The 17,287-nt window shown below is 34.1% G+C and overlaps 1 protein-coding gene across 1 annotated transcript; it reads left to right on the top strand.

The window, feature by feature from the left end:
• Positions 1–874: 874 nt before the first annotated feature.
• On the top strand, positions 875–11,700 carry LOC131640883 (indole-3-acetic acid-amido synthetase GH3.10-like). Its single transcript, XM_058911251.1, has 4 exons — positions 875–1,395; positions 1,722–1,823; positions 2,192–3,015; positions 11,032–11,700. The coding sequence occupies exons 1-4, from the start codon at positions 1,046–1,048 to the stop codon at positions 11,574–11,576; spliced, it is 1,821 nt and encodes a 606-aa protein (XP_058767234.1). The 5' UTR covers positions 875–1,045; the 3' UTR covers positions 11,577–11,700.
• The last annotated feature ends 5,587 nt before the right edge of the window (positions 11,701–17,287 follow it).

Here is a 17,287-nt window from a genome sequence, read left to right as displayed (position 1 = left end):
AAAATAATAAACAACATTTAATATCAGTTGGTTAAACAGCCGAGGGAATAGATAATTTATATTGCAATTAAAATTTTAATAAAATGATGGTGCCATTTTGCTTCTTAATAAAACAGGTAATTTCAGGAGATGAGAATCAAAGCTCAAATCCCGAGGGATAAAATTGAATTTAAAAAAAAATAAAATGACACGTTCCAGGGCATTAGACCTCAATTTTTATATGGCCGAGGAGAAAACTTTATCACAAAATGATTTATTTGTAGTAGTGTTTGTTAAAATTTTATCTGTATTTTGTACTATTTTGTTGCGTCGACTGACTATGTTTAGAAATTAAATTTAAAGAATGAACTTGTGAAATTATGATATTTTGAAATTTTGTAATTTTATAGGTGTTGTGATTTTTATAGAGACTGAGTCATTTGATGCGACTGATTTGATAACTATATAGTTTTGTTATAGAAACTGATTTATTCAAACAAGTTATTCGATTTAATCTGATTTAGTGACTAGTGATTCAATAATTCGACCAATAAACGAATGACCCAATAATCTTACCGGTTTGATAATCGGTTCGATTCGGAAAACATTGATATTAAGAGACTTTAAAATTGCAGGGCACGTTATAAAGCCAAAAAAACATGTCCAACTTCTAGGGTATGGATAGAAAAAGGTTCCATTCTTTGGGCATTATTGGGCCTGAAATCTACATGAGGTTTTTATTTATAAAAAAGAAGTGATAAGGCTATGATAAAGGCATAATACATCAGTCAATAAAAAGGGGCATATCAGAAAATGTATTTAATATTTTTAGTATAATATTGTGAAGTCCAACCAAATCTTCTTAATATAAGAATAGACATTTAGCTTTTAACTGTCTCCCTTTAAAATGATAAACCCATTTCCTTTCCTGTGGTCTATATATTTCCTACACATATCATTGTTTTTTTTGTTGAGCCTCTTGAATAAGAAACACATCAGGTCCAATATTCCAAACCATTTTCATCAATAGTGTGCTCTTTTGTTTCTTCTCTTTAAACACACTCTAATGGAGCCAACACTTGTGAGCAACAACAAAAACAAGAGCAGCAATGGCAGTGGAAACTTTGACTTTGAAAAGATTATTAGTTGGTTTGAAGATGTATCTAACAACACAGGCTCGGTTCAAACTGAGATATTAAGCAATATTCTGAAACAGAATAATGGTGTTGAATATCTGAAGAAATGGTTGGGGGGTTACAATATTCTAGAAATGGAAGCATGTGCATTGGAATCCCTTTTCACTTCTTTGGTTCCTATTGCTTCTCATGCTGATTTTGAACCATTCATTCAGAGGATTTCTGATGGAGATACTGCTCCTTTACTCACTCGGCAACCTATAACCACTCTTTCCTTAAGGTCACGTTTTCATTTCTTCAAGTCTTACACTTTCTAGAAAATTTGAGATTCATTATAGTTATCACTTATCATTCACCTTATCTTTATACATTATTATATTCTAATCACTTATTATTGACCTTATCTTTATAAATCATTATATGCTAGTTTGATTCTGCAACAAAAATAGAATCAAACATCTAGTTACAATTTTATATAAAAGCAATATATAATTATTCTCTCAAATTTAGATATTTTTGTTACCGTTGTTTGGTAAAACAAGGGTTTGTTGGTGACATGAAAATATCTTGTTCCACGTTAATATTTTTGTGGTGGTGGTTTTACAGCTCTGGAACAACAGATGGGAGGCAGAAATTCGTACCTTTTACTCGACACAGTGCTCAAACCACGCTGCAAATATTCACTTTATCAGCAGCTTATAGATCAAGGTATGTGTGTCACATTTAATCAATCTTTTAAATTAGTTATATTTTGTGTGTTAGAAAATAATAGTTACTGGATCATCAGGTTACCGCACATTATCTAAAATTAATCACAATTAAATTGTAGTTAACCAAAGTTTGGTAAAAAAAATTGTCAATGTTAAACTTTTAGATAGGGTCTCTGAATATTTTATCAATGTTGAACCACGACTAACATGTTAAGAGTTTTCAAAAATTTAAGACCGACTCTATTTAAACCTAGTAGTATATGGTTTCAAGCTTTTTATCATAATTTTAATAGAGACCAGAAAAGCTTGAAAACTTTGTGAAAAAAAATCAACTTTTTAGACCACTAATTTAGGTAATTTGGACAGGGTTTATCCCATAAGAGAAGGAGGAAGGGTTCTTGAATTCATATATGGTAGCAATTGTTTCAAAACAAAGGGAAATTTAACAGTAGGAACAGCAACAACACATTGCTATGCAAGTGAAGAATTCAAAACCAAAAATCACAAAGCAAAATCATTTAGTTGCAGTCCACAAGAAGTAATTTTCAATGGAGACTACAAACAATCCACATACTGTCACCTCCTCCTCGGCCTCTTCTATTCCGATCAAGTAGAATTCATCACCTCGGCTTTCGTCTACACCATGGTGCAAGCATTCACAACATTCGAAGAACATTGGAGAGAATTATGTAATGACATTAAAAATGGCACACTTAGTTCAAGAATTAAGTCACCAAAACTCCGAGATGCCATTTTGGAGATAATAAATTCTAAAAATGGCCCAAATACAAACTTGGCTTCAAAATTAGAAGGGTATTGTGAAGAGCTGGAGAAAGTGGATTGGTTTGGTTTGATTCCAAAGATATGGCCAAATGCAAAGTACATGTATTCAATAATGACAGGTTCTATGATACCATATTTGAAAAAACTTAGACATTATGGAAATGGGTTGCCTATGATTAGTGCTGATTATGGATCAACTGAGAGCTGGATTGGAGTTAATGTTGATCCTAGTTTGGATCCAGAACAAGTAACATTTGCTGTTGTTCCAACATTCTCTTACTTTGAGTTCATACCTCTTCATAGAAATAAACAAGATAGCTGTGATGATTTCTTTGAAGACAAACCTATTCCACTCTCTAAGGTTATTGTTGGACAACACTACGAAATTGTACTCACTACTTTTACAGGTACTATTATTCTTTCTCCTTTCATACATCTATTTTTATTGTATAAAATGAAGTAACTTTAAATAACTTTCATGATTTTATTCCTATATGATAAAGTGGAAGTGTTTATTTCTTTAAAGGTTTACATCATTTTATTGAAGAAAAAAAAATATAATTATCAATTAATTAGAAAATCTTGTCAAATACTTTTTTATAAAAAAATACTCGACAATTACATTTCTATTTATTTTCAGATAAATTATTTTTTAATATCATTTATAAATTTCTGAAAATAAATATTCACACACACACACACATATATATATATATATATATATATATATATATATATATATATATATATATATATATTAACTACACTATTAATATTTTTTTCTGTTGTATAAAAAATTAAAAAGTTTTATAATTAATAATAGAAAATTACAAAATGTTCACTGCATAATAAAGTAATTGTATTTGTTTTATTGAATATCTACAATTATTTCATAGATAAAGAATGATAATTTATTATCAATATAAAAGTTTTAAAATGAATTTAAACTATATTTTTAACATAATAATGTTAAATAGCATGACATTGATAAAACATGTCAATTCTTTATATATTATAAATAACTTACAATTTATTTTAATTAAAAAAATTAGTACAGCATACTTAAAACTAGAATCCACAACACTCATTTTTGCTCCATTATTTGTATATGTAATAATCATTAAACTAATAATAAAAAATATAAGAAGAAAATATTTAAGAATAAATTGTTTTTATTAAAATCTCATTTTTCTATTTTTAATTTATATATATTTTTTGTTACAATAAACTAGATATTTATTTCTATTCATTCTTAAATTAAAAATTCATATATTTGACTTTTTAAGATTTGTAACACGTGGAATAGAACTTTACACAATGTTTGGAAGTGATAGGAATGTAAAAGGAAAGAAAATAAAAAGAAACAATTTTAAAAGAATGAAAGTAAATGAAAGTGAATGGAAAGAGAGAAGAATGTTTAGTTGTTTGTTAGAGGTGAAAATGAATAAAAAGAGGGAGGAAGGAAAGATGTGTAAATACACAAAGACAAAATTGTCCTTAAATAAAAATACAAATGTGATTAGACAACAAATGTTTTTTATTTGATACTAAAAATAAATATTTAATAAATATTAAGTATATATGAAATTTAATAAATTAAAATCATTTTATTGATTTTAGAAAGAATTATGTGAATTTTAAAGAAGAGAAATAATATATTGTCACTGTTCATATTAAATATAAATTGTTTAGTATTTTAATTTTTCAAAACATTATGGCCATTTATGTCATTTCAACTAAAAAGCAAGGAATGTTTCATTTTCCGTCCAATTTAGGAGAGATTGTTTTTTAGTGGATCCCACTCAAATACTTTCTTTTCTTTCCTTTATGACGGCAATTCAAACAAATGAATATGGAATATTCTTTGATCTTTCTCTCCCTCCCCTTTCTTTGCTTCAAGTTTCCTTGAAACCAAACATAGTGTTAGGGGCAGGGTCCCAGAAGTTTATAGTTTTTTTTAATCTCAGAAGATATTTATAGCTATTAATTTATAAATTGAGAAGAGTATTATTAAAATATTAAAAAAATTGAAAATGGCAGTCGACCTAATTTGATGTCCATATATAACAATAATAAACTGAGGTCCAGGAAAGTAACATGCTTTGATACGTCAAATTCAAGCTAGCTAGATTGCTACAACCTACAAACCTATTTTTTGAAGGACTGGGACCTATCAAGTAGGCAACTCCAGCTATTCATATACATAAATGTACCACATAATTTTTTTTTTATTCATATGATTCATGATTTATTATATATAAAAATATAGTAATTAATTAGATATATAACAAATACTTTAGATAATACGTAGTTCATGTAGTATACGGATACTTGAGCTGTACGCTACGTATGCATGGCATTGTAGTTAGTTAGAGTTTGTTACAACTAACTCTTAGTGAGCTACATATAAAAGCCACCATGTAACAGATTTCAGTTAAGCACTTTGATACAACAAATTAGCTTCATCTTCTTCATTCTCTTTTCTCTCCATCTTCTTCTTTTTTGCTTCACTAATGGAGCTTTGAGTATTGCTTATATGGTATCAGAGCAGGTTCGTCCTGCTCTGCTTTCGCTGCGATATCGTAGTTCGTTTCTTCTCTTCGATTGATTAGTTATGGTGATCGAAGGTTCTTGGAGATTTACTCTTCTTTCTTGATTTCGTTCGTTTTCTTTGCATTGTATCGTTGCTCAAGTTCGGTGCTCGTAGTCATGGCGAGAAATCAGAACAACAACAATTCACAAAATCAAGTGGATCAACTAGATCCATACTACGTTCATCCATCGGAGAATTCATCTACAGTATGCGTCACACCAGCTTTATCTGGTGACAATTATCATGCATGGTCAATGAAGATGAGAAGGGCATTGGCGATGAAGAACAAGTTCAAGTTTGTAGATGGTTCCATACAAGTTCCAAATGAAGATGATCTGAACTATGCTGCATGGCAAAGATGCAACAACCTGGTTCATACATGGATCATCAACTCTACTACACCATCAATAGCACAGAGTGTGGTGTTTATTGATAATGCCATTGATATGTGGAATGATCTCAGAGATCGGTTCATGAGAGGAGATCGAATTAGGGTTGCACAGTTGCACCAAGAAATCTCTAATCTCAAGCAAGGTACCAAGAAGATTTCTGACTATTTCACTGAATTGAGAGGATTATGGGAAGAGCTGGATCAATACAGACCAGTCCCAAATTGCAGTTGTAGAATTCCATGCACATGCTTAGCTATGAGGAATGTCAAGAACTTCAAAGCTGAAGACAGAATAATACAGTTCCTGATTGGGCTCAGTGAAGAATATCAGGGAGTGGCATCACAAGTGTTGCTCATGGATCCCATGCCACCTATAAATAGGGTATTCTCTTTAGTCATGCAACAAGAGAGAAAACTGCAATATGGAACAAACTCTTTCAGCACAAATGTTACTGAAGAAAGTGCTGGATTAGTGAATGCAGTAGATGGACAAAGGCAATATGGAAGAGGAAGAGGTAATGGCAATGGGAACTATAATCAAGGAAGAGGAAGAGGAAATCCGAAGGTATGCACATACTGTGGCAAAATCGGCCACACCATTGATGGATGCTATAAGAAGCATGGATATCCTCCAAATAATGGCAAAGGGAATTCTTATGTGAATCAAGTCGAAAGTGAGGAAGCAGAGACCAAATCCACAGTTGGCTCAACAAGTGATAATGGCAGCATGACTTTGACAAAGGATCAATATCAATCCTTGATGGCATTGCTGGAAAAGAACACTGGATCAGTCAATCTAACTAAAGGAGGTAACCCTTTCATAGCCAGCTTTAATATTCATAGTAGTGTAGACTGGATTCTTGATACTGGAGCCACACATCATATATGTTTCTCCTTGGATTGGTTTGATGAATATAATGAGATAAATCCTATTATGGTTAATCTACCTAATGGGAATTCTATTGTTGCCTCTATATCTGGAAATGTGAAGCTATTAGATGATCTTGTAATTTCAAATGTGCTTTATTTGCCACAGTTTGAAGTTAATCTAATTTCAGTGTCAAAAATGTGTAAGGAACAGGATTGTGCCCTAGTATTTGGTACTGATAGTTGCATAATACAGGGAAAGAAGGATTTGAAGAGGATTGGTTTGGCTAAGGAGCACAATGGCCTCTATCATTTGGAAGCAAGAAGAAGCAAAGGCATAGGAATGGTTTCTAGTGTATTTGTAAATAATAGAATTACAAATAAGGAAAGTATACCACCTAGTGTATTGTGGCATCTTAGGCTAGGACATTTGTCATATGATAGGATGAATTGTATGAACAAATTGTATAGCTATATTCCAAATGGCATCAATGCTGCATGTGATGTATGTCAGCAAGCCAGGCAGAAAATTCTACCTTTTCCAATTAGCAACAGAAATGCAAATAAAGCTTTTGATCTTGTACATTTAGATATTTGGGGGCCATTCAGTACAACATCTGTTCATGGATTCAAGTATTTTTTGACTATTCTTGATGACTTTAGCAGGCATGTTTGGGTGGTTATGATAAAGTTTAAATCAGAAGTGCAACAGAAAATTAAAGATTTTGTAAGCATGGTTGAAACACAATTTAACTCCACAGTCAAAACAGTTAGAAGTGATAATGGAGTTGAATTAGCCATGCCAATGTATTATGCCTCTAAAGGAATTCTGCACCAAAAGAGCTGTGTGTACACTCCACAGCAAAATGGCAGAGTTGAAAGGAGGCACCAGCATATACTGAATATCAGTCGTGCCCTTATGTTTCAGTCAGGCCTGGCAAAAGAATATTGGTCCTATGCTGTGCTACATGCTGTATTCCTCATGAACAGAATTCCTACAAAAGTTTTGAAAAACAAATCTTCTTATGAGATGCTATATGGAGATGCTCCAGATCTTAGTTCCTTGAAGGTGTTTGGCTGTCTGAGTTATGCTTCAACACTACCAAACAATAGACTCAAGTTTGATGCTAGAGCACGAAAGTGTGCTTTCTTGGGATACAAGGCAGGTATGAAAGGATTTGTGCTTTTAGATATTACAGATCACACTATCCTTATTTCTAGAAATGTCAAATTCTATGATCTAGAATTTCCTTGCAAAGATAATTCCACTGATTGTGTCCCAGCTGATGTGTACATTTCTCAACCTGACCTTGTTCATTCATCCACCACTTCTGTCCCTTCCACTTCTGTCCCTTCCATAAATATTTCCGAGCCTAATCATGATGTCACAATATCATTTGACAATAATTCCTCTTCTGAACCTAACCCTATTCAACCAGATAATACCACCCCTTCACATAAAGCCTCATCTGAATTGTCTTTCACATCAGATGCTTCACCCACTCTTTCTAACCCTACAAACTCCTCACAACCTGAAACAAGTTCTCTTTCACAACCTGAGCCACGAAAATCTACTAGGGTTGTCAAACCACCTAGTCATCTCAAGGACTATGTGTGTCACTCTAATGTTTCTTCTTCGTGCCAATATCCCCTGGCTAATTCTATTTCTTACTCTAATCTTTCGTCACACCATAGAGCTTACATCATGGCATTGTCCACTGAAACTGAACCTCCTAATTTTACCTTAGCTTCCAAGGATTCTAGATGGGTTGAAGCCATGCGCAAAGAGGTTGAGGCCCTCAACACTAATCACACTTGGGAGTTTGTGGATTTACCTCCTAATGCTATTCCTATTGGGAATAAGTGGGTATTCAAAATTAAACGACATGCTGATGGATCTATCGAACGGTTTAAGGCACGACTTGTGGCTCAAGGTTTTAATCAAACAGAGGGATTAGACTACTTTGAAACATTTTCCCCCGTGGCAAAACTCTCCACTGTACGTGTGCTCTTGGCTCTTGCTGCTATACATGGCTGGTATTTACATCAGTTAGACGTCAACAATGCATTTCTCCATGGAGATTTGCATGAAGCTGTCTATATGAAGGTACCACAGGGTGTGTCCTCTCCTAAACCAGGTCAAGTTTGTAGATTGCTCAAGTCTCTATACGGGTTAAAGCAAGCAAGTCGTCAGTGGTTTGAAAAACTCACTGCTTTTTTGCATTCTCAAGGTTTTGTTCCTGCTCATGCTGATCACACCTTGTTTACCAAGTCCACTTCAACATCATTCACAGCTCTTCTTGTTTATGTCGACGACATCATCCTGGCTGGTACATCCTTAACTGTGTTTGATGATTTGAAGAATGCATTGGATCGCACTTTTCACATTAAGGACCTGGGTCAGTTAAAATTCTTTCTTGGTCTTGAAGTGGCTCGTTCTTCCAAGGGCATTACATTATGTCAAAGAAAATATTGCTTGGAGCTTCTACGTGATTCAGGCCTTAGTGGCTGCAAGCCTGCTTCCACTCCTTTGGATGCTTCAATTCGCCTTCACCAAGACAATAGCTCTGCGTATCCTGATGTTACAGCCTATAGACGACTTGTAGGCAGATTATTATATCTCACCACAACACGACCAGACATTGCCTTTGCTACTCAACAACTGAGCCAGTTCATGAGTTCTCCCACTGAAGTTCATTATCGTGCTGCTTTACACGTGCTCCGCTACCTCAAACGGTCTCCGGCTCGAGGCATCTTCTTGCCTCAATCTTCAAGCTTGCAAATATTGGGATTCAGTGATGCTGATTGGGGTGGATGTGTTGATACGCGTCGATCCATTTCAGGCTATTGTTTTTTTATTGGACAGTCTCTTGTATCTTGGAAATCCAAGAAGCAGGTTACAGTTAGCTGCTCATCTGCTGAGGCAGAATATCGTGCCCTAGCTTCCGCCACACGTGAGCTGCAATGGTTAAGCTTCCTTCTCCATGATCTTCAACAACATCCAACTCGTCTTCCTGTGCTATACTGCGACAATCAGAGTGCGTTACACATCTCAGCCAACCCTGTCTTCCATGAACGCACCAAACACCTTGATATTGATTGTCATTTGGTCAGGGAAAAACTGCAAGCTGGTCTCATGCGTTTGCTCCCAGTCACGTCTAAACAGCAAGCTGCCGATGTTTTCACGAAGTCTCTTGGCCCACGACCTTTCTTTGATTGCATATCCAAGCTTGGTTTGGTCGATATCTACCAGCCTCAAGCTTGTGGGGGGGTAACAAATACTTTAGATAATACGTAGTTCATGTAGTATACGGATACTTGAGCTGTACGCTACGTATGCATGGCATTGTAGTTAGTTAGAGTTTGTTACAACTAACTCTTAGTGAGCTACATATAAAAGCCACCATGTAACAGATTTCAGTTAAGCACTTTGATACAACAAATTAGCTTCATCTTCTTCATTCTCTTTTCTCTCCATCTTCTTCTTTTTTGCTTCACTAATGGAGCTTTGAGTATTGCTTATAATATATAAAGTAGTTTAATTGGTTGAACGTGTTAATTAATTGAGGTAGATGAGTTTCTTTTGTTGTTCAACAATCTTCAATATACCATTTAATGTTTTTATTCAAATTATTGATTTTCTTCTTCTTGATAATGTTATTGTTTCGTACATATCTCATATGATTTTGTTTAGAAAATTTACCGACATATTTCATGACAAATACACATCTCAGATATTTAAGTTATCCTTTATATCACATGTTGGTGTATACACACAAAAAAAAAATTCTGATTAATCCACCGGTAAAAGCTCAATTACATAATGTGAATTTACAAATGTTATTGTTAATACTCAAATAATTGGTTGATTAATCCTGTTAAGGACGTAATCCAATATTTGACTAGTGTCCATATCTCTCGGTACATGTCCTAAGAATCAGAATGCGAATGCCAAAATATCAAATTCATAAATTGACAAATGTAATTCATATATATTATTATAATATTTTTTAAAGATGCAAATATTATTAATTGTGGTGAGAAAAACATTTTACCATAGTTGTATATAAATTTATTCGTAACAATTGAGTTATTAAAATAAAAGTTGAGTAAATTAATATAATTGTTAGTATTTGAACTTTTATTTTGTATTAAAAGATTTAGGTAATTTGATATCAAAAGAAAAATAAAGATTTAGGTCATTTTATAAAATTTTAAAATTAAGTTTTAAACATCTAGAATTTAGATATACCAAGAATTAGTTGATTCAGTAGTATTATTCAATTTATATTTAAAAAAAACAAATAAATTAGTGTTGTTTTCAAATAGACAACACTAATCAAATCTTAAATGATTTTAGTACCTAAAGTGTTTATCTAACTTTTGGTGAGGAATAGGTGTATTCAACTAAAATAAATATCTCTATCGTTTTCATACTTATCTGGAGGGAATTATTTTGACGTTTTCTGTATACAAATTTCAAAATTACCGACAAACTTAGTCTATCATCAAATCATACACACTTTATAACTATATAATATTATTTTTAACTAAATTTTTTTAATGTTTCAGGATTGTACAGATGCAGACTAGGAGACGTGGTAGAAGTGGCAGGGTTTCACAATGGGACCCCAAAATTAAACTTCGTATGCAGAAGAAAACTAATTCTTACAGTCAACATAGACAAAAACACTGAGAAGGATCTTCAACTAGTGGTAGAGAGAGGTTCACAGATTTTAAATAAATCAAAAGCAGAAATTGTTGACTTTACTAGCAATGCAGATGTGAAAAACCAACCTGGTCACTATGTTATTTACTGGGAGATTAAAGGAGAAGTTGAGGATAATGTACTTGATGATTGTTGTAGAGAAATGGATCTATCTTTTGCTGATCATGGATATGTGGTTTCAAGGAAAACAAACTCAATTGGGCCATTAGAACTTTGCATTTTGGAGAGAGGGACTTTTAAGAAGATTTTGGATAGTTTCATAGCCAGTGGAGTTGCATTGAACCAGTTTAAGACTCCTAGGTGCACTAACAATCATGTGTTACTCAAAATTCTTGACACTTGTACCATTAAAAGGTTTCATAGCACAGCTTATAGTTCAATTAATTAACCATGCTAGACTAGAATAGATTAATCCTTCTTGGTATAGCCATTGAGAACTTTGTGAGAATTTTATTATCTCTTGTCTTTCATTTTCAATTTTCTAATATTACGAGTTGCATGCTTATTCTATATATTTTCATTTTGATCTTTATGTGAGTGTATGTAATATCATGTTTGTGAAAACTAAAATTCTTTTTAGACCAAATCAATTGTGTTGAGTTTTTTCAACAAAATGGGAGGGTGGAAAGAAAGCACCAACACTAATTTTTCAAGCAAACACTTCTAAAATTTTCTGGTCTAATATTCTATATCATACAATTTTCATTAAGAACAAAGTTCTCAATTCTATTTTGAAAAAAAAAAAAATCACTTCATTACCTTGTTTTACTTGCTATAAAAAAGGTACAATGAGGTAGCTATGTCTTTATAGCGTTAAGTGTGCGATGTTTAGGGTATTTAAACAATACGTAGACCTTGCTCACGCAAAATGGCAAGAAATTATATATGCATTTCTGTGAAAAAACAGAAGCTCCTCCTCATTGTATTTATAGAAACTTTCTTGGATCTGGGTTGTAGAGTCAATGAAAAAAATTTACCCTAGCTCCACAACTAAGGAAGTGGTCAAGGAAAGACTTGTTATTCCTAGAATCATAGAGGAAGTTGTTTCATCTATTGATTGACTCCCTCTAATTATTTACTATGAGCTCCCCGTTTACCAGACAAGTGGAGAGTGGGAACTAGTCCAATCAGATGAAGCCCAATTCTACGGCTTGTGGTGGACATCCAGGCGGCCTCGTGGCTCATTTTAGACGACCTATAGCTTTGCGGGCAACAGTCCCCGACAGTACGTTGGCTTTCCCAAGACAATTCTCTCATAGGGTGCAATAAAGTTATTTTGGTACACAATATCTCAGGCCCGAGGGCTTTGCAAAAGGACAAAGTGATTTAGCCCAGGTAAAAGGTAATTTATTTCAGAGAGAATTTAAATTGAGTCCCTCGAGTGAGACTTTAAGTTGAATTCCTCGGGTGAGACTTTAAGTTTAGCCTTAGACGAAAGTTTGAGTTTAGTCTCTCAAGCGAGACTATATTTTGAGTCTCTTAGGCGAGACTTTGAGTTGAGTCCTTCAGGAGAGACTTTCAGTTGAGTCTCTCGGGCAAGAATTTAAGTTGAGTCCCTTAGGAAGAGACTTTAAGTTGAGTCCCTCGAACGAGACTTTAAGTTGAGTCCCTCGGGCGATTTAAGTTAAGTCCCTTAGACGAGACTTTAAGTTAAGTACTTCAAATGAGACCTTAAGTGGAGTCCCTCGTGCAAGACTTAATGTTAAGTCCCTTTAATTTGAGTCTCTTAGGCGAGACTTTGAGTTGACTCCTTCAGGAGAGACTTTGAGTTGAGTCCCTCGGGAAAGATTTTAAGTTAAGTCCCTCGAGCTAGAATTTAAGTTGAGTCCCTCGAGCAAAGACTTTAAGTTGAGTCCCTCGGGCAATTTAAGCTAAGCCCCTCAGGTGAGACTTTAAGTTGAGTCTTTCAAATGAGACCTTAAGTTGAGTCCCTCGTGCAAGACTTTATGTTGAGTCCTTCAAGAGAGACTTTGAGTTCCGTCCCTCAGACCAGACTTTAAGTTCATTCCCTCATGGGAGACTTTAAGTTGAGTTCCTCGGGAAAAACTTAAAGTTGAGTCCTTCAGGCGTGACCTTAAGTTGAGTGCCTCATGTGAGACTTTAAGTTGCGTTCTTTAAGTGAGAGTTTAAATTGAGTCCATGTAGCGAGACTGTAAGTTGTGTTCTTCAGGCGAGACTTTAAGTTGAGTCCCTCAGGTGAGACTTATAGTTGAGTCTCTCATGCGAGACTTTTGTGCTATTTGTTTAATTGCTCCATTGAAGGGGTTATCTATTAAAGTCCCTTAGGGGTCCTTTACTAATGAAAGTGCTTGGATCCTATGGTGATTTGCGTTACTTTACTTGGATTTATCAAGTTTAATGAGTTTCGAGGCGTTTTCCTTTCATGTCAACTTGGCTGAACAAATTTCTTGTTGGGGCGAGTCCTTCATACATTTGTTTGTGTATTTTGTATGTCATTTTTATTCTCTCCTTTTGTAGGCTTGTATGTAACTATGCCTATCATGGTTTTTTTAATGAATATATTTGAGCCTTTGGCGAGTTATTTATGAAATTCTTAATGTTGTGGCTTTTCTGTTATTAATAGTATGGAATCCTAGTCCTAAGGCGTAATCCAACTCGGGTTTAGGCCATATGTAAAACCAAATCTTGTTCTTAAAAAGAAGACATCTGATACGAGCCATAGACATTGAACTCGTACTATGTACTAAGTCGATCACAAATTCCACTTCACGCTCTAGATGCAGATCATTGAAGTCTTCAGTGAACACTTAAGGGAATTCACAAAAAACTAGGAAATCTACCATTTCTCGTTTACTCTTAGCCTCCAACGAATCTGTTAGTTCCATAGTTTTAAGGTTGGCAGCAATTTTACTATAACATGGCTCATGAAAATTTTAAGCAAGATGTCATAACATCTTGATTATACTGATACAATAGAGTTTGAGCTTACAGTGAAGACAGATGTTATAACAGATGTCAAGACATTCTTAATCAGAATATTAGTATAGGCTGTTTTAATTCTTGAGAAATTTGATTTGATTTTGTGATATTTCTTTCAAATATATCACAATAGTATTCGCAGGTCAATAAGATTTAATATGGAACTATAGAATCAAATCAAGACATTATTGTAGTTTCTAAAATTGGATGATTGAACAATTTAGGAAACTTGAAGATTTATTCCAAGATTCAAAATGATCTCTCTACAGATTTACTGCAACTTCTAACTAGTGGATCAAGTAACATTTGGAAAAAGACTACGAAGCCCATGGGACTGTTGAAGAGTATTTAAAGAGATCCTTAAACCTAATGAAGACAACTTTTTATAATTGTAAAATTAGGGGAAGTCTTGTGTCTGAAGTTTTGAGAGTCTCTTATGTGAGAAAGTAACCCATGTATCTTTTGATACTGTGTGGTAGACTGTTTGTTACTTGAAAGTTTTTTCAAGTTGCTGTTCTTTAAGCTTTTAAGCATAGAGTTAAGTATTGTTCTTGATTAAAGCTTTTCAGCAAGATCAAGTTATTGTTCTTAGTTGAAGTTATGAAGCAAGACTAAGTATATCGTGTTGGAAAAGTGATATTCTTTGCCACTAGTTGGTGATTAGCTTTGTCACTGTGATTGTGACTTGTTCTTGAAACACTAACTGTGATTGGGAATGTTTGTTTTATCACTGCGGTGATTGGAGGTGAGATGTCGATTTCTCATATCTAGATGTTGATTTCTAGGTAGAAGTTGCACTGGGTAGGGATTAGGCGAGAAGTTATAAATTGGGACTATTTAGGCTTTGAACTAATACTGCTAATAATGGATTTCCTTCCTGGCTTGGTAGCACCTAGATAAGGTGTTGTTGCATTGAACTGGGTTAAAAATTATCTGTGTTATTTACCATTCTGCAGTTGTATTCTGCATGCTCTTCTGTTTGGTAAATATGTGTTCTGACAATTGAAGATGTCAAGAAATATGTATTGACATTATGATATGTGTTAAGACATTGTCTTAACTTGTGTTTCAGGAATGAGTGATCATTTTGTAATTTGTATCTGCATAACTACTAGTTTGGGTTATTCATATCTAGTTTTATTTTGTCTGTTCAACAGATGCTATAACATATGTATTATCATCATACTCTGATGTTAGGACATCAGTAGTGACATGTGTTGTACCCCAATTTTTTACCACTGAGATCCCACCCCATTTCAAATAGTAGGATCATCATCATTATCATTATTAGTATGCATATATTATTTGCTAACCAAAATACCAAAAATACTATTTCTTGTTACTTGTGTTCCAAGACAGGAGACTGGTAAAAAAGAGACTAAGAAAATTAGGGTTTTGAAACCCACTAAGGAGTCCAAGAATTATCATATGCTCAAATTATTATCCCCATCAAAATCAAAGTACAAGGGTGGCTCAATTCAAGATCAACAACTTCTAAATTCACCTGGTGCACAAATTCGGGTTTTTGACCTAATTCATCTAGGAAGTTGACTTTTAATCAGGACATGGCTCCATGTCTTAAACCATGATTCACGGATATTAAATCTAACATTATAATCCACTCACATCATTTATTTGAAAAGGAGAGCTTGATTCAATTGGAATCCACAAAATTGCAATTTATTAAGAAAAGTCAACTATGCAGGTCAATCTTTGACTTTTGAGAAATTTGGTCAACTATGGACTTTTGAAGATCAAAATCATCAACATATGATTATTCAAGTCATTTTATCAATACATATCAAGAAAATCAATCAAGAATTAAAAAGTCAACAAAAGTCAAAGTTGGAAAGTTCAAAGACTTTGAGGAAGTAACGTCAAATTTTGAGTATGCAACTAAATAAAGTTCCAACTTGAAAGTTGTAGATCTTGATTCAATGAACAACTTTGTCACATATAAAGTTTTCCCAAAACATGAATCTTTTGAGAGATATGGGCTCATGAAGATCTGAACAACACTTAGCAAAAATTTCATCACTTGAAAACCTAGTTTTCTTCTAATGTTAAGGCCAATTTTCACCAAGATCCAAAATGCGTTTGGGAAAACTTCCAACAAGTGGAATAAAGTATGTAGCAAAGGCTTTCCATAGAGACCATTAGCATGAAATTTCAACACATGAGCCATGAGTTATGAATTTGTGAATAGAGCACCCTAACCCTTGAATTTAAGCAATTCCATGAAGAACCAAGTTCCAAATTTTGAATCCAAATCTGCAAGAATCTTGTTTACAGCTCCTATAAATTGTTGGAGAGACCATAATCATATGATTGTGAGTGCTTTTGAGATATGAACCAAGTGTTTTCACCATTGCCCATTGAATTACTCCATTTATGGCACAAAGTTAACACTTTCATTCTTGTAAAGCTACTTTAATCACAAAGTCCACTCTCCTTGAGCTCCCAACTTATTTGCTATGCACCAAAAGCAATCTAAACACAACAATCAAGCTTCCCATCTAAAGAATAATATCTCCCAAGCATACTTAAAGGTTGTACTTCACCATGGGAACCATAACTTTCATGTTCCTTCACCAAGAAGCAAAGTGACCTAACTTGAACGTGTGATCTCCTATTGATATTATTTTTCCCTCCACAAACCACAAATTATGCCTATAAATAGAGAGTCTTATCTCTTGCAACAAACACACAAGAATCTCCAAAGTCACTCCCTCACTCAAAAACTCCATTTTCTCACTTTGCACAAACTTGCAAGTTCTGAGTTTCTCTCAATTTCTTTGCAAACTAACCATCCAAACACTCCATATACATCATATAGAAGCTATCCAACCCTTACATTACATCTGTAACATCTCCATTACCACCCTCAATCTTCATTCATCGTATTTACGTATAGAGTTTGGCAGAGAGATTAGGGGCGATTCAAAGCTAAGTAAGCACATCAGTAGCACCGGGGAGGTTCAAGGAAGTTCATAGGATCATTCATTTGTTGCTGGAACATCATTCAAAGGGGATGCCACCTCCTTCCGTTTGGTAAAAATCTTGAACTTGAAACTCATAATTTAAGCCATCATTTGTTTTCATTCTTGATCCATTATTGTTCATATGATTGGTGTGACTATAATTCCTATGAAAATAGGC

Source organism: Vicia villosa, unplaced genomic scaffold (genome assembly GCF_029867415.1).
Source record: "Vicia villosa cultivar HV-30 ecotype Madison, WI unplaced genomic scaffold, Vvil1.0 ctg.003360F_1_1, whole genome shotgun sequence".
NCBI lineage: Eukaryota > Viridiplantae > Streptophyta > Magnoliopsida > Fabales > Fabaceae > Vicia > Vicia villosa.
Note: the sequence above shows the minus strand (reverse complement) of the source record. Positions and strands in the feature narration are given on the sequence as shown.

Bases quoted from the DNA above. Each gene is read 5' to 3' on its own strand.
- LOC131640883 (XM_058911251.1), top strand. From the start codon at position 1,046: ATGGAGCCAACACTTGTGAGCAACAACAAAAACAAGAGCAGCAATGGC. The intron at 1,396-1,721 runs GTCACGTTTTCA...GTGGTTTTACAG, and splicing joins ATAACCACTCTTTCCTTAAG to CTCTGGAACAACAGATGGGA. The intron at 1,824-2,191 runs GTATGTGTGTCA...TAATTTGGACAG, and splicing joins TCAGCAGCTTATAGATCAAG to GGTTTATCCCATAAGAGAAG.